Here is a 20351-nt window from a genome sequence, read left to right as displayed (position 1 = left end):
CCTTCTATGTCAGGTTTTAACATGTCTAGCACACTCCTTACAAAACGCCACTACTTTCTCTCTCCTCCTCCTTCTTACCAAGCTGCCTCCCTGAGTCATTTTGGGAAGATGAAGGTGAAAGAACTTATCAGCCTTGGTTCACTTACTACCTCTGCCTACTACCAGTGTCACCAATTTTCTTTTGAGGATTTTACATATCTATATATATTACTATATAATCAAAATATGCCAGTGATATTTTGATGACGTATCATCAAAATAATATATATATTATTATATCAGTGATATTTTTTCCTCCAGTTCTGCTCACAACTATTTTCTCTCACAGTAATCCAACATATGACAACAGAAGTAACAGCTCATCTGAAAAAGGAGGACTTTTTCCATTCTTAATTACTCACAGAATTTCTTTAATAATTTAGTTCCTACGTAATAGATTGCTATTAATTTAAATAGATTCACATTGAAATAGCAATATAAAAATAATGGTTCCTGAGGTGTTTCATGTGGGTAAAGAACTCTTTTCATCCTGGAATTCTCATTTAACTAAAAGAGTTCTTGGTTGGGTGTGACTCTGGGCCAGTAATGAGCCTCTCTGAGCTACATCAGTAAACCGAGCTAACGTCATCTTACAGGTTGCCAGGAAGGTTAAATGAAACATTTACAAAATGGCCATGTGTAGCCATAGCAGTGGCTCAATAAAAGGTAGCTCCTTTTTCTCTCCAACTTCCCTCTGTATTATAGTCTAAAGAATATTATCTCAGACAAAAAATATTTTGTATCATTATCAACTTGAAGAACAAAGCAATACTTGTGAGGTCCACTGTAGCTTAATAGGAATATAAAGATTGACCTATTTAAAAAAACACAGGTAGTAGAACCCAATCATTAAATACAAAATATACACACTAGATAAGGAGGTGGGGTATGCTGGGAACAAAATAACTTCAGGAATTTTGAATATACTGTTTTATTTAATCCATGTTGAAAGGCCTACATATTCTTAGCCTGAATTTACAGATGAGAAAAGCAAAGCCAGGGGACTTAGGAGATTCCAGCTTGGAACCTGGCTGTCTGACTTGGACAACTGTTCTCTCATCACACACATTCTCTTTCTAATCCTTCATGTGGACAGTAAGCTGACTCACCCACACTGAGCTCATACCCCAAACCACAACAGGACATACCTTCTCTTTAGTGCTCGAAAGTTCACTCTCAGCCTCTGCCAGGAGTCGGTCAGCTTCCCTGAGCTCTGAGCGACGTTTCAGAAGAGTCTTCTCAATGCACTCAATTTCATCTACAATATCTTCATGATGTTTGAGCGATTTTTCTATTTCTAGTTCAGTCATAAGACTCTCAACATTTCCATCAATGAAGTCCCTAAAAAATAATATACACACCCATTAAAAGATGTTAAATGTAGACAATATAGTAGCTTAATTACTTAAAAAATGCACAATGATTTTCTAATTTTATATTAAAATAAGTAAGAAAGACTGCTACATTTGATTATGTTCAAGGTCTATGTTTACCATTTTACAAACATGGAATTCTTATTGGCAATAAAGGTATAATATGTAAAATGTAAGATACAGAATTGTTTCTCCTTTTAACAACAAAGATTATTGTGTTGTCAGCACTTTACCAAGAAAATGCTGATACTTCTGTTCTTCTGAGATATAAAAATAAAGCAAACCACTACCACAGCATTCATCCATTCCCTCAAAACTATCCTTCAAGGGTCAGTTGCTGCCCTGATGACTACCTGATTTTGTGATTTATTCCATTCAGCTAAAGTAAAACTCTAGTGACAACATTTGACGCATTAGAAACCATGACACACAATTCAATATCTTAAGGCTAACATGACAAAATTATTTGAAAATTGGATTATCTATGACTGCACGACAGAAAAATATGAAAATAAATTCAACATTTAACAGACTCTTTCTCTTTAAATGAAAGCATACTATGATTTTTACTTCCTTCTTGGAACATTTTTGTGTTATCCAAATTTCCTAGAATAGTACTTATTACACTTTTATAACTATGAAAAGTGGCAATCCTACCACCCTATCATCTCCCTCAGAAAAACCTCGAAATAAAAACATGCCACTCCCCAATGCGTTTACCCATAAAAATAATATAACCATTCGCTTACCCTTCAAACGTGTTATCCCTATCTTTTAGGTGTGGCCCTTGCTTTCCCTTGCCAGGACTATTAGTCACATGTCTGCTGCTAGATGGCAGTGACAACATCCTACTTACCTGTGTCCTCTGCAGGCCTCCCTACAACCTTGGGGCCTGGGCCAGGCTGGGTTAAATGACAAAAACTGGGGAACTGTCACAATTCATGGAGTACTGCAAAAAATAGGCTGTTGCATAATTAACCCAATCAACAGATGTTGCATTCATTAACTGACCCTATGACAGGTGCCGGGACACAGAGATGGAGGTCCAGCTACTGGGCTCCTCACAACATTGTATGAACCATGCTATGTCCAAAGTTGCTAACCTTGAATTGTGGGTACCTGAGAAAAGGCTTTTAATGAGAAAAAAAAAGGGAGGGTATCTCTGACCTTTATTTTGAAGACAGGAGTCAGCAGGGAAAACACAGTACATGCAGAAGTGTGGGGGCAGGAGAAAACATGGTGCTTGGAGAAACCACAGGAAAGTAAGTGGGCCAGACTAAACACTGATATAAAAAAAAAGACAGGTGGGGTTCAGATGGAGAAGGGTGGTATATATTCTGATGGGACTAAGAATCACATGGGAAAGTGAAACAGTCAGATTTGCAGCATGTCAAGATAGAGTGGAGACCAATATGGAGTGGAGACCAATATTGTCAGTGGAGAGACAACATGGAAGGCCAGTGTGGAAACTATTACAATGACCAGGATAAGACTGATTAAAAGCTAGAGAAGGGGAGATGACAGAAAGGGACCAGTTTGAGAGCTCTCTGGGTGTAGAGTCAGCAGGATTTAGAGACCAACTGGAAGCACAGGAGAGTATGGGAAGGGGAAGAACTGAGAACCCCTGCCATATTTTTAGCAGCGGGTAACTGGAGAGGGGAAATGCTTACACCACTCTCCAAGAGGGACTACAAGAAAAGCTGATTTGTATTATTGGCTGAGAGAACTCCGACCTGTACTGCTCAATATGGTACTTAATATGTGGCTATTAAATTAATTGAAATTAAATTCTGTTCCTCAGTTCTATAAGCCACATTTCAAGTGTTCGACAGCCACATTGAGCTAGTGGTTACTGTTTTGGACAGAAGATCAAGAACATTCCAAAGTTATAGAAAGTTCTATTCAACAATGTTAATGAACTAGTATCAAATTTGTCTGAATTATAAAAATGTATTAATTACTTTTGCTGTTGACGTTTCTGAACAGTTCTATGTAATTCTTCTATTTCATGCTCTAAGCCTTTCTTCTCTTGCAAAAGATCATCAATATTATGATGCAGTTCTTCCATTTCTTTCTCAGACTGCCACTTCGATGCTCTCATCCACCATCCTTTCCGTCTCTTTGATTTTAAATGCTGCATTATGTCTTCTAATCTAGAAACTTCATTCTCCTGAATGAAGAAGGGGAAAAAAAAATGCAGAGCTGAAACATTACAGGACGTTTCCTGTCTTTCCTGCCAAAAGCTGAAATTAACTGTGGTTAAAGTGGTATCAATGACCCAAAAAATGATTGTAGATTCTAAGACTTTGGTATAAAAACTTAAATGTCATGGATGAAATTGATGGACAAATAGAACCTTTAATTTTTCCATCAGTCCAACTACGATTCAGAAACATGTGCCACGTGTCTCGTGGATAAACTCTGCCTCCAAGGTTCAGTGTCTAGCAGAAGACACAGACAGAGGCCACTCCCTCCTCTGGACACATGGGAGAAAAGTTGTCCAAGAAGATTGCCTAGAAGAAGAGGTGTTTTGCCTGGGTTTTGAAGAATGAATGAAAAGGGAAAGACCTAGGCTGAAGAAATAACATATGCAAATGTAGGGAAGTATAAAAGTGCATCTGAGAAACTATGTAAACAGTTGGGTAAGTTGGGATAGTAAAAGAACCAGTTTAAGAGATTATCAATAAATGCTGAATAGAAAGAATTGTTACAAATCAAAATGTGCAAGAAAAAACTGCAAGAGAATGTGCGTAACTATAGTTAACCATGTAAATGCACACAGGCCCTCTAAAACTAGTCTGATCTATTACAATGGGACTGGCAACTTGATTCTCAGGTGTCCTAGTCCTTTATTTTCTACTCAGTCTGCCGAGAGGGGAAGGAAAAAACAAAGCCTCCAGGTTTCTGAGTCTGAAGGAGGAGCTTAGGCTGCATTTTACTTCTTTAGAACCAAAAAGTCAGAAAGTAATCTAGCAAGGCTGGGCCTAGTGGCTCATGCCTGTAATCTCAGCACTTTGCAGGTCAGGCAGGTGGATCACTCGGGGTCAGGAGTTCGAGACCAACCTGGTCAACATGGTGAAACCCCATCTCTACTAAAAATACAAAAATTAGTCAGGCATGGTGGGTACGTGCCTGTAATCCCAGCTACTCGGGAGATTGAGGCAGGAGAATCGCTTGAACCCAGGAGGTGGAGGTTGCAATGGGCCAAGATCACGCCATTGCACTCCAGCCTGGGCGACAGAGCAAGAGTCTGTCTCGAAGAAAAAAAAAAAAAAAAGGAAGTAATCTAGTGATTAAGAAATAGGCATTTCTTAAACTATAGCCCAAGAATAAGAGATACAGTAAGAATTTACAGTCAGGTACAGTACCTACAAATATAGAAATGTTGGATAGCAATTAAAATACTGTTTAAAAACATTTGTTAAAGCATGGGCAAATGCTTATGACATTAAGTAGAAAAACAGAATACAAAATATTGTGTAAGGTAAAATATAAACTACGAAAATAAATAATAAATAAATCCCACCACCTAGAGATAATCCCCACCAAAACCTTATTGTATGCTGTCCATACATGTGTGCATACCCATGCACACACATATATATAAGTGTAAACACACGTTATACATATATGTATGTGTGCAAGTACAGGCACTAGTATGTGAATATGTACATATGCAATAATATAACACTTGTCAATAGAAAAATATATAAGCTTTGTAAAAATGGTTAATTTCTGGATTGAAAACATTTCTGTTATTAAATGGCTAAACCAGGTTTGTAGGCTGGCCTAAGACCTAATTCTTGTACATGGTATTTTTGGAGTTTTTTTGTTTCGTTTTTTGCTGTTACCCAGATTGTCCTTGAATTTCTGGGCTCAAGCAATCTTGCTTCAGTCTCCTGAATAGCTCAGACTATAGGCACATGCTACTGCTTGTATAAGAGAATTTTAGTAAGAATTCTTGCACAGTTCTAAACATCAGCCTTACAAAAACACTTTTGCCATATAATCCAGTCATAAACAGACAAACTAATTACATATATAACCTTATCAGTCACCCATGAAAGCAGTGTAGAAACAGAGTTCTATGTCTTTCCACTTACTAAGTGATGGTGTTCTGGGACGTTGCAATGCAGAACACCCATAGGAATGAGGGGGACGGAGAAGTTCGGGGGTGGAGGCCCATATACCATGGGGGCCCCAGCAGGAGGTGGGCCATAAACAACAGTGCCAGGGGTGAGAGGTTGGCTATTGTTTGGCAAGGGAGGAGGTGGTGCATACAGGGCCATGCCCTGGGGTACAGGAGAACCATCAGGAAGCACAGTATACATCATGTATCCAGGAGGAGGCACAAATGGGGGTTCTTCTTGGTCATCCAGCTCACTCTCTTCCTGGCTATCTCCTCCACTGTCTGCATCTTCAAAGAAATAAACAGAAGAGTTTATTAAACAAAAGAGTGTATCACCCCCATGGTTTACCAGGTAAACAAATTTAGTAGAGAACAGCAGCATTTAAGCCAACATACTGGAGATGTGAGAATAAAACTGAAAAAAAGGTCAAAACTATTTTTGAAAAGCAGATTGAAACATGGATTCAAAGTATTTTCTATAGCTAATACTTGAGTTTTTCTTAGGTTTATCTGTTGGTTTGTTCCTGCATTCGTTAATTTATTCATTAATTAATTAAGTGACCACTGGGTGTTTAATTCACACTACATACAACATTTCACAGCACTCAGTGTTTACCAATGTCATAACATATAACACTCTCCAATGTGACAGCTTACTAACTTATCTGCCCTAAAAGCAGGACATATGTTTGCTGATCACTGACAATAGAGAACCCAGCACACAGCAGGCACTCAGTAAACACTTCCTGGCCATGTGTGGTGGCTCACGCCTGTAATCCCAGCACTTTGGGAAGCAAAGTGGGCAGGTCAGTTGAGGTCCGGAGTTTGAGACCAGCCTGTCTGGCATGGTGAGACTCCCATCTCTACTGAAAATACAAAAATTACCCAGGTGTGATGGTGCGTGCCTATAACCCCAGCTACTTGGGAGGCTGAAGCACGAGAATCACTTGAACCTGGGAGGTGGAGGTTGCAGTGAGCCAAGATTGCACCACTGCACTCTAGCCTGGGCAACAGAGCAAGACTCCATCCCCACCAAAAAAAGTTCCTGAATGAACAAATCCTCAGAAGGTAGTATTCACATTTTACAGATTAACAGTTTCAGAGCAGCTAAATAATTAGCGTAAGACCACAAAGCCAGTAAGTGAAAAGATTTACTCAGGTCTGACTCTTTCCCTGGAACTTTGAAAGACAGACCCATAACACTTCATTTTAGGAGGGTGAGATTAAGGCCATGATGCAAGGATACAAGACACCATGCTCCAGTACAGTCAAAGAGACTGCTTAGTCAGCATGGGTGAAGCAGGGTAGAAGGCGGCTCCATTTAGGTGCATTGTTTGAGGACCTGGGTGTCGCTGAAGGATGAGTAGGCATCAGTATGGGAGGGTAAGGAGGAAGGACATTCTAGACAGGGTTTAAAACAACAGGAGGCTGTTGGCCAAGACCAGATAGGTCACAGAAAACCTCACAGAGTTAGCTAAGGAGTCTAGACTGCATCTTAGGGATTTAAGGGAATCAATAAAAGGTTATTAAATAGGCAAGAGAATGCAACTTTCCTATGTGATTTGACTTACCTCTATTTGGAAACAATTTATGTAACCCACTCCTGATGGGAGAATAAACCCAATATCCTGAGGCAGGTGGAGGTCCACTGCCTTCTTTCCCATCCTGCTGCCCAGGGCGTGGTTTTCTAACAGGAGTTGAGGCTGTGTACTTAAGGCCGACACCAGAGTCCCTGGTGGCCTGGGAACTATGGCTAGAAACCTAAAACAAATGACAGCAGAGCACACTATCTATTAAAAGCAGAAAGGCTAATTTTAAGAAATGTCAAAGTCTAGAGCAATGTTGAGATGTGGCAAGGTTGAGAAAGAACTTGTTTTCTTTTCATTATCCTCATTTTTCATGGAAGTGAGGTGATTACACAGTCACATAAACTGCAGTTACATACACAATTCAGCTTATTAACATCCCTCTAGACTTGATCGACATAGCAAGTATTATGGAAGCCATGCAGAAAGGAGGACTGTGTGTAATTGCTGGGGTCACATCAGACTGGTCTGTGAAAGTGAAGGGCTCAAAGTGTGGTGAAAGCAGCCAAACTAATGTCTATCCTTTCAAAAGCTATTTTTAAATATCCACCTCCTATCCTGCCTTTTGGAACAATTTTCTAGAAATAACATGTCTTCGGCCAGACCAAAATGGGAAAAGCACATTATCTGGCTGCTTGACTGGGTTAATTTTATGCAGCAACTCCCAAGAGAGAGAAATGAAAATAAGTTCTCCATAGTAATCAGGCTCCTGGGTGTCAGCCTCTCTTCTCCCTGTAGTCATTTTTCCTAGTGATTTTTTTGTTTTGTTTTGCTTTGTTTTTAACCTCATCCTTGATGGCCCAGTGACTAAGGCAAAGGAAACCAGTGAACTTTCGAAGAAATCTGGGGACACCAGTCTTCTGCTGTCCGGGGAGCTTGGCAAGCCTTTAAAGCTCTATTCTGCTGACCTCCTTCTCCTTCCCAGTCTGTAGGTCCATCATCTAAACCCTCACCCAGATCAGGCTTACATGTTGTGCTCTAATTTATACTGCTTCTACCTCTAGCTCTGGTTGCGCCAAGGAGTTGGCTTCCTTTAGGATTTCTGGGAGAATCTAAGATTCTGCTCTTCAGGGGTCTGGTTAAGTCTATATAGCCCTGGGATCCTAGTGTGTCTGAGCTGCTTCTCCCTGACTACTGCTCATCAGCTGATGCTAGCAGGATGGCACCAGGCCCCTCTGCTTTGGATGAATATAGCCTACAGTCTTCTCCTCACTTCCTACATTCAGGCCCCAGTCTTCTCACTTTCCACATTCAGGTCCCAGGCCCTGATCATTTCTCTTTAACATCCTTTAATCTCATCTCCTCTTTCCCAGCTCCAGTGTAATCTAGCTCTGGCTTCTACTCTTTACCTGAATCAATTCAAAGAGCCCCACAGAAAGCTCATCCTACCACAAGTCTGGTCTCTATACTAGCCAGAATATTACTCCTAAACTATAACTCTGATCATGTTAGTACACAACCCATTTCCCATGGCCTATATAATTAAGTGTAAGAGATTCTAAGCCCCTTTTTAAAAAAAGCATGACTCCAGGCTGGGTATGGTGGCTCACGCCTGTAATCCCAGCACTTTGGGAGGCTGAGGTGGATGGATCACCTGAGGTCAGGAGTTCAAGACCAGCCTGGCCAACATGGCAAAACCCCATCTCTACTAAATATAAAAATTAGCCAGGTGTGGTGCTAGGTGCCTATAATCTCAGCTACTCAGAAGGCTGAGATAGGAGAATCGCTTCAACACAGTAGGAAAAGGTTGCATGGAACTGAGATCATGCCACTGCACTCTACCCTGGGTGACACAGCAAGGCTCTGTCTCAAAAAAAAAAAAAAAAAAAGCACGGCCCCAATCTACGTTTCAGCTTCATCTTTCACTGCTCCTGTAAACCTTCTAGCCCCACAAAGCTACTTGTCTTTGCTAAGCCAATAACTCTCCTTTTCCATAAAGCTGTTTCCTCCCTCCTAAAAGTCCATCTCTCACTGCTTGTTAAGTGCTGACTTCACAACCCTGCTTTTGAAGCATTCCTTCCTGAACTTCCCATCAGATGAATCCTTAACACCTCTTTGCAACCATAGAATGCAGGTCAGGTCTGTTGTCACAGGCATATCACCATTTTGCAATTATGCTGGCATGGACAATGAGCTCTTTGAGAGCAGGGGCTTTATCACTTTATCATTCATTGTGATGCTCCACCACTGCCCAGCACTTGGCCTAGGCTTCAGTAAGCACTGAATCAATGTTTGTTAAAACGACATGAAATCCAGGTGCCTTTTTTTTTTTTTTTGGTTGGAGCCTCTGCACAATTCTATGCCCATTTCAGTGGGCTCTTTGGGCTTTAGTCACCATTTCCCCTTACATCATGCTCATTCAGGGACCCTACCACATACCACCTGAGTATGAACAGCCAACTGCCACCTTCCCCAAGAAGTCCCTATTTTCATCTCAAATATTAAAAACACTGTAGAACCTCAATGCATGGCTTAGCATAGAAATGTTGTTTTTGGTATCTGTTCATAAATTTGGGGAAGGGGATGATGTCACATTTTCTTCAAGAAAATTCAGTACACATTCCCAACACCACAGAATTCCTACTTTTGATGATGGTGGCGGTGGCATAAAGTACCAATAGCCTCGTCTTTTGAAAGGATCTGCCATGCTGCTGATGTAATCATTCTGATAAGAAACTTCACGTCGAAGTTCAGCAATTTCTTCTAAAACATTTTCAAAGCCTCCTTTGTTGTCTGTAAGGAAAAGTCATTCTATGAAATTGATATAAAATCATTTACTTCTTTTCTTTCTCAAAATAAAAAAGCGATTCCATGAGAGCCAATGAATTTTATCAGTTCCTCAAAGCTGACTTTCAGTCTGCTCTTTGGTAAGTCAGAAAAAGCAAATAAACTGATTTGTAAACATTATTGCTTTTGAAATTACAATATGAAACTCATTTTTACAACCAAGTCCCCCAATAACACACTTACACAAAATACTTTTAAAATTATTTGATTTTACTTATTAAGCTAATTACCACAGCTCTCTAAATCAAGCACGGAATTGATTTGTAACAGTTAAAAGTAAAAAACAAATGAGATGATTTGATTTTACAACTACAAAACCACTGCCAAAAATCAAAGTCCAATACTTTACCAATTCCGGTGAGGTCTAATATATTCTTCAGTCTTGCAATCTCTGTCCTTTGTCGTTCCATTGTCTCATTCAGTTTCTCAATTTCTAGCACCTGTGAGTTTGCTCCTCCAGTACCGACACCTGTTTTCTCCATCTCAAGTTGAAACTATTTTAAAAATCACATATACAAAGTTGTCAATGAATTCATTTTTTCCCAAATACATTTATCCTTTCAACTTGATGATGATTCTATAATATTTATTTATACTTTCCCAGTGAGGAAACTGCATTACTTGAAACTGCACTAAGCCTAGCACACAGTAAAGGATAAAGTACAGATTAACTATTGATTGCACTTCAGAATTCTTTGAGACATCACCTACAGTAATTTTGTCTTTTAGGAACTGGTAAGAATCCAATAAAGAGAAGGTCTCTGGGTACCAACACTGACCTGCTCCTCCTTCTGCCTGAGAAGATTCTGCAGGAGTTCAATCTCAGCTTCTGCTCGGGTCAGATCCCTGGCTGCATGTGCTGCCTTTCTGCTGAACTTCTCTGCTTCCTGTAACTCCTACTGGGACAGAGGTATGAGAAAGACATTGCTGCTATTTCTTCATTTCTTCCTCTTGGATTGATTCCTCTGCTTTCACCACATTGCCCACTCAGCTGTCCATGCAAATATGGCCCCAAGCCCCACCTTCTCTTGTGTTGTTCCCATTGTAGGGCAGCCTATCCAGCCCCCAATCCCAAGGTGCTGCATCAGAAAGAACAAAGGCTAATTTTTTTACTTTTTCACTTTTACTACAGTTTTCCATAACTATGTCTCTCTGGTCTCTCCTCATTAGATTTTTGTCTCCTATAATCTGCTATCTTAATCTTATTAGCATTTGCATCCTATAAAGCACAGTAACAGACTTTAGCTCAGTAAGGAATCATACTATAAAGTAACATATTTTCACATGACTGCACAACATGAAAAATTTCAGATAGGGATTATATGACAATCCTTCAAGAACCCTTGTCCAGGTAGGTATTGATAGCTGCCTCCCCAAGCAGATTACTACCCTTAAAGGTAGGGATAATACGTTTATATGATGATTCCTTTCAGGGCTCAGTAGAATGCAGGATCCATGGCAGCACAAAATAAATTATTGGGGGTTGTGATGAGGGAACATAATCTTTATGTAAGGTCTGACCATGCCATGAGTGGCATGGTAATGTCTGTGACCTGCACATACACCTCAGATGAGTTCCTGGAAGAAACCATCAACCCCTGCGGTGCCTAACCGACTTGAGACATTCTTATATTGTTTCTTATTCTGGCTTCAATTGACAAGGCCATTGGACTTTAAACAGACAACTTTACAGTGGTTTATAAAATAACCAATGTCTATAAGAAGATCAATAATACAAGTTGCTATGTTTTCTGACAGCAGCAGCACTGATGGAAACCTGTTCTGTACATGTGAACTCACCTCTGCTCGCTCCTGGTTAATTTTCATAACAGTTCCATGAAGGGACTTCAGCTGGTCCTTGGCAATGGTGAGCTCAGCTGTGGCTAGCTTATCAGAGGTGGCCACAGCTTTCTTTAGTTTTTTCAGTTCTTTATCTAAACCAAAAAATTGCTCCTGAGATTTGGCATCTTCAAGTTTCTTCTAAAATAAAAGAAACATTAAGCAGATGAATCATTTGCTAGGAATGAATTCAGATGTAAGATCCAGGAGGGCAGGAACTCTGTTCACTGCTGCCTAGAACAATACTTGATGCACAGGAGGTACTCCAGAAATATCCACTGAATAAATCTTAGTCAAGAATCTCAGTGGTCATAACTTCATCCATTCATTAGAAAAACATTTCCTGGCACTACCACCAAGACATGGATGGATCTGCCTTTGAAATCACTGAATTAGGCCCTGGGCATAGGTGGTATGAAAGAATTTGGCATTTTTGAGAAACTGAAAGGAGAAGCACAGTGAAAAAGGAGAGATCTAAACAGAGGCAAATCATGTAGGCCTCATAGGCTTAAGAATTTTGGCCTTTATCCTAAGAACAATGGAAGCTACAGGAAGGGAGACTGATTACAACCACTTGACATTTCAGAAAGCATCTTGGCTGCTGTGTAGAGCAGGGTCATGAGTAGGTGACAGATCAATCAGACAGCCACACCAATCATCCAGAAGTGAGATGATGACAGCACAAGGGTCTAGCATCAGATAAGGAAAAAGGACATATATTCCAGAAATATTTTAGAGATGGATTCAATAGGACTTGGGAACTGATGGGCTCTCAATGAAGGATGAAGCAAGTCATTCACTGAGGCTGAAAGAAAGCAGATGGCAGAGTGTGAAGAATGAGAAGTTGTGAAACAGTAAGACATGGGAGAGAAAGCTCACCATAGGAAAGGGTCATGTTGTCCGTTTGAGATTGGTAATCGTTAAGCTTATAATGACACCACTATGCTGGATGGGCAACTTTTTTCTCCAGGAATACCCAGCGTAAGTGCAGGCCCAAAGAAAAGCAGAGTTTTGTCAGGGAAGTAAAAAAAAAAAAAAAAAAAATTTTGTCAGGGAAGTAGAACAGTAGAAAAGGGCAAAGGACATGAGGATATTTGCAAAAAAAAAAAAAAAAAAAAAAAAAAAAAAAAAAAAGAAAAGAAAAGAAAAAGAAAGAAAGAAAGAAAAAGTTATAGTCGGTAGATCATGAAATTTAAGTTGGACAAGGAAGTAAGTAAAGACACGGGCTTAACAAATAGCAAAGGTGGGGGGTAGGGCTAATGAATTGGAAGCTCAAAAAGGTTGATAAATTTTTAGTGTGTAGATGTCGGCAAGATAAACGGTTATGACCAGAACAAGACACTTCAGTTTGTGATTTCAGAGGTAGGTGCAATTTTTAAAACTTCACAAGATCCAGAATGTGACAATGGGAGTAGATGGTTGAGGTGGAATAGAGACAAGCCACCAAGGAGAGGCCAGGGTATTAGAAAGGATGATGAGGAGTTTAAAAGTAATTTCCCATGGATGTGTCCAGTTGGACAAGAGGTTTCAAAGGAGTCAAACTCCTCCCAATATCACTTGTTAAGTACCACCTAATTAACTCGAAACTCACCCCTTATATTCCCAATTCTCGTTTCCATCTACCATGACACCTGGTCTTAAGGTCTTGATTCGATGACATGCATCCAGGTCCCACCTAGGTAAGGTTCAGCACCGTGCCAGCAATGCAGCCAGAGGTGATTATGGATCGCACTCATCTCAGCTGACCTGATTGCCAGCGGGCAGGACACTGGCAGCAGGTACTTATGTGACTCATTTTCCAAGCCTTCCCTACCTTTTTCTCTAACTCTCGGAGTTGGGTCAGAATTCTCTCCTTCTCTTCATCGGCTTCCTGAAGTTGGAGATCTGTAAGGCCTTGGATTTCCTCCATACTTTTTAGATTTTCTTGCAAATAGTGAATTTCATTCTCCAATTGCTGGATTCTTGCTTCATGTTGCCTCTTATCAAAATTAATCTGTGAAGAAATAAAATTTCAAGAATGATTTTTAGGCAAAATATGTTTTCAGCAAAATAAAAACTTTTTATAGAAATATCATCTATTTTACTACAGGCTATAACTTAAAATTTTTTTTTTTTAAATGGGAGTACCCTGATTTCTAATTTTGTAAACCAATTGCATCCCCCGAGAGGGTGCACAGTTCCTGGAAGTACTGCAATACCAGGTCGATGCGTGGAGTGGATGGAGCAAGCTCCTATTCCATCTCCCTGCTCCAAAAATACATTTAATATGTTGTCCTCGGATAGAGGATGTATCACCTATTAAACTGATAAGAACAGATATTACACTTGATCTTAGCCAAAAGTTAATTTTTTAATAATGAGTTGTCAGGAATGGTTTTATCTTGAATGTTCTCTAAGAGTCATTTGAATTATCATCAAAAAATACCAGATTCTGGCAACACACCACACTCTAGGAAATGTGGCATCATTTACCTGCCTGTTATAAAATAACTTGACTTTGCTTCCAAATCAAGGAAAATACAATATCACAAACAAGCCTAACTTTGACATTATAATCACATTCAGGGTTGAATTTTAGTCACACCTAGCTTGACTTGTTATAAGTGAAAATAACAATTATGCTGTATTTACATGACAAAGGAGGCATTGTAATTTGCTGAAAAACATTAACATTTGTCAAACACTTCCCTCCAGCTGCCTCTTGCCCTTTTCTTACTCTTGCTTCTAGGGCTCTCTCACAGGCCTGCCTGAACTCTTCTTGTCCAGTTGCCAGTTTCTCTTGCTGCAGAGCCATTTCTTCTTGGAGTTTTCTCTCTCTAACTTGTGCTTCCTCTCTTTCCCACTGGGAATGTGCAAGAATTTCACTGAATTGTTTCTGTAAGTCAGCAAGACTTTTCCCCAAGACATCTGAAGGACTATGGATGCTAGTAAAGAGGGTGAAAAAATGGTATAAATGTGAAATTTTATTTTTGATGCTAGATGCAAACATGCTGTTAACATTAGCTCTAGAGTAAAAAGAGCTGTGTGGAGGGACTAGTGTCAAGCTATAGCAATTTACTGAGCATCTCCTAAGTGCAAATTATTGTTTTATCAAATGACTGCTGCCACTCTGAAAACATGGGCTCATATCAGTCTAACGATATTTGCTCCGAGAATGTCCATTTCATATATTTGAAATAATTGTTTTCTTATGATGTTTCTTCTCTATTTAAAATGTATAATGTGGCTCTACTTCCTGACCATATATAATGAACTTTCAAGAAAGAATTACTCTTAAAAACCAAAAATTTCTCTTAAATACCAATAAATAAATAAATAAATGAATAAAGATCCAAAATGTAAAAACAATCAGTGGCAGACAATTAAAATTAAACAATCAGCTAGGCATGAGTCTCACACCTGTAATCCCGGCACTTCGGAGGCTGAGGCAGATGGATCACAAGGTCAGTAGTTTAAGACCAGCCTGGCCAAGATGGTGAAACCCCGTCTCTACTAAAAATACAAAAATTAGCTGGGCATGGTGGCAGATGCCTGTAATCCCAGCTACTCAGGAGGCTGAGGCAGGAGAATCTCTTGAACCCAGGGGGACAGAGGTTGCAGTAAGCTGAGATTGTGCCACTGCATTCCAGCTTGGGTGAAAGACTGAGACTCCCTCTTAAAAATAAAATTAAATTGCCCAGCGCGGTGGCTCAAGCCTGTAATCCCAGCACTTTGGGAGGCCGAGGTGGGTGGATCACGAGGTCAAGAGATTGAGACCATCTTGGTCAACATGGTGAAACCCCGTCTCTACTAAAAATACAAAACATTAGCTGGGCATGGTGGCATGTGCCTGTAATCCCAGCTACTCAGGAGGTTGAGGCAGGAGAATTGCCTGAAACCAGGAGGCGGAGGTTGCGGTGAGCCGAGATCGCGCCATTGCATTCCAGCCTGGGTAACAAGAGTGAAACTCCATCTCAAAAAAGTAAATAAATAAACAAATAAATAAAATTAAATTAAATTAAACAATCTTTTGTCTCAGTCATGTAAACAACATAAGGAGAACCTTACAAAAGAAATTTGTCATTAATAGAACTTAGAAAAGTGAGTTTATCATTGAACTTCACACTCACAACTCTCAAGTTGTGAGGCCCACTCTAGACTTGGAGGTCTTGCTTTTTCCTTACTTCATTTCTCCAGCTCCTAATTTCAGTTTTCTTCTTAGCTCATCCACACGAGCTGCCACTTCTTCTGGACGAACCAAACCATCAACCACATGGTTAAGGTGATTCTGGAAATCTTTAAGTTGCTGTTTTAACAAATTATTGTCACCCTATGGACGGGGATGAAATAGGGATTATCTATTACATGTCAGTATATTTTCACTACTGACAAACTAACAAACATTTCTAGACCACAGAACTAATTTTCAGACAATGCCTCTTTCAAGTAAAAAGAAATTCCTAAAATTTCCCTATCATTAATCTACTTCAAACTCAGTGTAATAGTGTTAACAAAAATGAAGAATTTAGAATTCAATTAATATGCTTGAAGTGCCTGTTTCATCTGGAGTCCTCTTTACCTATAAACTGTTCATGCCCATTGCTCCAAGGCAGCCCTTTCTGTAATACTATCTAATCCTGGCCACAGATCAACTGACTCGAGGCCAGTCAATACAACTTCTAGCCAGAAAACAGGTTCTCATTCTCTCCATAATTTGAAGCAAGATTCAGTACAGCAAGGCTATATAAATGCTGGACCTGAAAATATGTCAACTCAGGGCTGGGGTCTATGCTGGGCCACATACGATGCTCGGAGAGATGGAAAAAGAGAAATGAGAGAGCCCCTATTTCAACATGAAAGGCTGATAGGGCAGCTCTGGTTCCTAGCAAGCTGTCTCCTTTCTTGAGCTCATGTGAGTAGGTTTTGGTTCAATGCAACTAAATGATTTCTGACAAAGAAATGCAGAGTGGGTTTAACTAGTACTCAGGAGGTTAGTTGGCCAAGTAACCAAAGAATCTAGTTCTAACTAAGGTAGTCCCACAACACAGGTCAGTATTCTAGAAAGCTGACTTCACTTTCTACTTCGGAGGAGAAGGCCCCCAAAGAACATATATTAGTCCTTTTCTGTAAGAGATATACACTGAAGTATTGGTGGGTAAAGAAAGATGTATGACATTTTTCTTTAAAATATTCCAGCTACAAAAGAGGTGGACAAAATGTAACAATGGATGTTGACAACTATTTAGGTTGGGAAATGGGTAAATAAAGGGTCATAGCTATTCTGTTTTTGTGATTATATGAAAACTTCTATACTAAAAATGGAAAATGATAACTCAAGAACCAACACACACGCACACCTCACACAGTAATGGAAAACATGTATATCTTTTATGATACTTGCTTCAGAAGTGGAACTGAGAGCAGTAAAAAATAAATTATAGGTTATTAGATTTCCTTAAACTTCGAGGAACAAATATTTGAAGTGTTAGAAGAAGAGAAAATTTGGGTGAGCTTTGTCTTATTTCTCTCAAATCCCCCTGCGTGGTTTATTTTGGAACTCTTCCTCCAAGCCACATAAACTCTGCCCTTTTATTTCTGGTGATAACAGCTACCATCTCAGCTAGTCAAGCGGCCCCTGACCTCACAGATTTGGAGACCTGAGTATTGATTCAGGTACTTGTTTGTTCAGACATTTGTCTTTTTTGGGAGTTTAATTATCTGAAAAATCTTATCCACCTGTTTTTCCTGCAGTTTGTTCAGCAGATTACTGTGAGAACAGCTACAAAAATATTGTCACACATTCCCACAAAAAGTGGTTATATTTTTAATAGCATCCTTTGAGGATTGTGAAAAACTGTTTACAGATAAGAAATCCCACTGCAACCCACTCTAGTTAACTTCCTGGATAATTACAAAGATATTTCAGTGGAAGAGGAATGCACCAATCTGATCATTTTAGTTTGATCTGGTGACAAATCTGCTTTTAGAAGAAATGCAAGATACTGCTTTTGCCCATTACACGGCATATCGTTTACTACTGATACTGCCTCTATGTCTTCGCACCATCATAAAAACAAAAGGAGATTCACAAATAATAATCTTAAAACCATGGTCACAAGAGAACAGGGGCTACGGTGCTGCTCCTCCCAGAATTCCTTTTTTTCTAGTAATTCAAGTTGCTTAGAGCAGGCTGCTAAGTGCCTGACTAAAGATATCATCATCTTTGGGTATTCTGTGTAAGAATGTGTTCTAAAGCAACAAATCTCTACCTGCAGGTGTTTAAGTTTTGCATGCAGCTCACTATTCTCTTGCTCCTTTTCTTCTGAGAACTGGGCTTTTCCAAGAGCATTCTTCAGGGCTTGCCTTTCCTTCTCAAGTTCTGCTTTAAGGGCTGACTGTTCTACCTGTCACCATAAGAAGCAATGACATGAAAGTATGAAATAGCAATAATTTGTGATTTTAAAAGGCACAAATAAATTTACATTACACAAAATCCCTTACTAGCTATAGTTTTACAACTCAATTTTATGTTCGTACTCCCAAATTTAAAAACCAAAGATAATTTTTTCACACAATCCTTAAACTATTAGTAACACTTAAGAAGGATTAAGTATCAGAATCAGCTCAGCTCAATTATACCAAATCAGGATCTTCAAGGGTGGGCCAAACCACCTACCTTTAAAAGCTCTCTGCAAGTGATCCAACAATTATTGCTCTCCTTTCCCTTAGACCAGTATTTCTCAAACTGTGGTCCTCAAAAAAGCTGTATTGGCAGGGCGCGGCGGCTCACACCTGTAATCCCAGCACTTTGAGAGGCCGAGGTGGGCGGATCACCTGAGGTCAGGAGTTCAAGACCAGCCTGACCAACATGGAGAAACCTTGTCTCTACTAAACATAAAAAATTAGCCGAGCGTGGTGGCGCATGCCTGTAATCCCAACTACTCGGGAGGCTGACACAGGAGAATCGCTTGAACCCAAGAGGTGGAGATTGCAGTGAGCAACATTGCACCATTGCACTCCAGCCTGGGCAACAAGAGCAAAACTCCATCTCAAAAAAAAACCAAAAACAAACCACCAGCAACAAAAAACTGCATCAACACTAGTTATGCCTGTTAAAAATGCAGATGCTTAAACTCCATCTCAGATTTTTTAGATGAGAATCTCTAGGGTGAGACCAATTTCTAGTTCCTCTTCTAATCATAATGAATTATTTTTACACGCATTCCTGAAATTCAAAGTATCTTATTTTATTTCATTTTCATCAAATAAGCACATATTGATGCTTCTCATGTGCCAGGCACTGAAAAAGCAGAAACAAACAGATATAATCTGAGTATTGACTGAGCTCTGAGTCTAGCTGGGGTAAAACAAACAGATCATCTAGGATCATCTAAACAGATGATCATCATACACATGACAAACAGCTTTATTGTGTACAGGTTATAGGAAAACCAATGTAGAGTCCTGAACCCAGATTTTCAGCAGGCAGAAAGGAAAGGTTAAGGTGGGTTTCCTGAAAGAAGATGCAGCCCATCTGGCTAATAAATTGTATTTTTAATCTGATAAAGAATATATTATAACTGGGCTCTGCCTGCCTCTCTGCCTTTACCTCTCATTCTCTTTTCCCACTCCTCCCCCTGCTCCTGGCATCCTGGAGGCATACTTTCAGCACTTCAAATGTACTATATGCTCTCTCTCCTTACTGCTCTGCCTAGAATACACATATCTTAACTTTATCCCTTTTCACTCTGTCCCCTCTGCATGGCCAAATCCTACTCATCCATCAGCCATCAGCTGAAACATCATTTCTATAGGGTGGACTTTTCTGACTACTTCCTCCTTAGCCAAAGAATCCTGTCCCTTTCTTTTTCCCACACCTGTTCCACCTGTCAGCTCCACAGGATGGCGACCATGTCTGTGCTTTTCCTAGAGAATCCACAGCACCTGGCCCTCAATGGTCAATCAATAAATATTTATTGGATATGTTTTCTGTAATTTGCAAGTATAATTTTAACTAGGTGGATCTTTCAACTTACCCTAAAAGGAGACAGCAAACTACAACTTACCATCAACCTAAAAGAGGTCTCTTAAACCTGTTCTAAGAAGGAAAAACTAGCATTTATTATCAACTGCCAGGTGCTTTCAAGTCCATTATCTCATTTATTTTCCCCATAAGCCATTTTACAGAGGAGGACCAGGCTGGGAGGCTCAGAGCTATGAACTGATTTGCCCATGTTCACACAGGGGTAGTATTAGCACTCAGAATGTCTGACTCCAAAATTGTGACTTCCTCATCACTCCATATATACTGTATTAAAATGCCTAATCCTAAATTAAGACATAAATAAAGGAATGATGGTGTCTTAAGGCACAGGGTACTTAGTTTCTCATTGGCTTCATGCTCCTACTTACCTGGGTAAGTCTTGTTACTTTTTCCAACTCTTCCTTGAGCTGGTTGGCTTCAGCATCCCTTAGGTTTAGCCGAGCCTCTAGCTCAGCTTCATAGGCACTGAGATCTCCCTGGGTCTGCTGCAAAGATGCATTCACTTCATGCTGCTCCTGGAGGGCAGTTTCTAGCTCTGCAAGCTCCTAGAAGGATTCAGTGGGTTTAACTATGGA

The 20351-nt window shown here is 39.8% G+C and overlaps 1 protein-coding gene and 1 non-coding gene across 11 annotated transcripts in view; both read right to left on the bottom strand.

The window, feature by feature from the left end:
- Nucleotides 1-20351, bottom strand: part of CNTRL (centriolin) — a 91032-nt gene that overhangs the window by 21772 nt on the left and 48909 nt on the right. For 8 of the 10 annotated variants that reach the window (XM_032251467.1, XM_032251469.1, XM_032251468.1 and 5 more), the window contains 13 exons: nt 20145-20321; nt 18002-18136; nt 15917-16062; nt 14470-14677; nt 13567-13746; nt 11715-11894; nt 10694-10810; nt 10264-10408; nt 9712-9860; nt 7113-7302; nt 5516-5829; nt 3374-3582; nt 1188-1380 (listed from right to left, as the gene is read on the bottom strand). In XM_032251467.1, coding sequence (XP_032107358.1) covers nt 1188-1380; nt 3374-3582; nt 5516-5829; nt 7113-7302; nt 9712-9860; nt 10264-10408; nt 10694-10810; nt 11715-11894; nt 13567-13746; nt 14470-14677; nt 15917-16062; nt 18002-18136; nt 20145-20321 — 2343 coding nt within the window. Of the gene's footprint in view, nt 1-1187; nt 1381-3373; nt 3583-4670; nt 5312-5515; nt 5830-7112; nt 7303-9711; nt 9861-10263; nt 10409-10693; nt 10811-11714; nt 11895-13566; nt 13747-14469; nt 14678-15916; nt 16063-18001; nt 18137-20144; nt 20322-20351 lie in introns of those variants that run through there. The other 2 variants (XM_032251470.1, XM_032251477.1) reach the window with 2 other exon arrangements.
- On the bottom strand, nt 13918-14100 carry LOC116532489. Its single transcript, XR_004260884.1, has one exon. It is a non-coding gene; the product is annotated as a U2 spliceosomal RNA (small nuclear RNA).

The sequence above is a fragment of the Sapajus apella genome, unplaced genomic scaffold (assembly GCF_009761245.1).
Source record: "Sapajus apella isolate SASKATOON/1434 unplaced genomic scaffold, GSC_monkey_1.0 scaffold76, whole genome shotgun sequence".
Classification (NCBI taxonomy): domain Eukaryota; kingdom Metazoa; phylum Chordata; class Mammalia; order Primates; family Cebidae; genus Sapajus; species Sapajus apella.
Note: the sequence above shows the minus strand (reverse complement) of the source record. Positions and strands in the feature narration are given on the sequence as shown.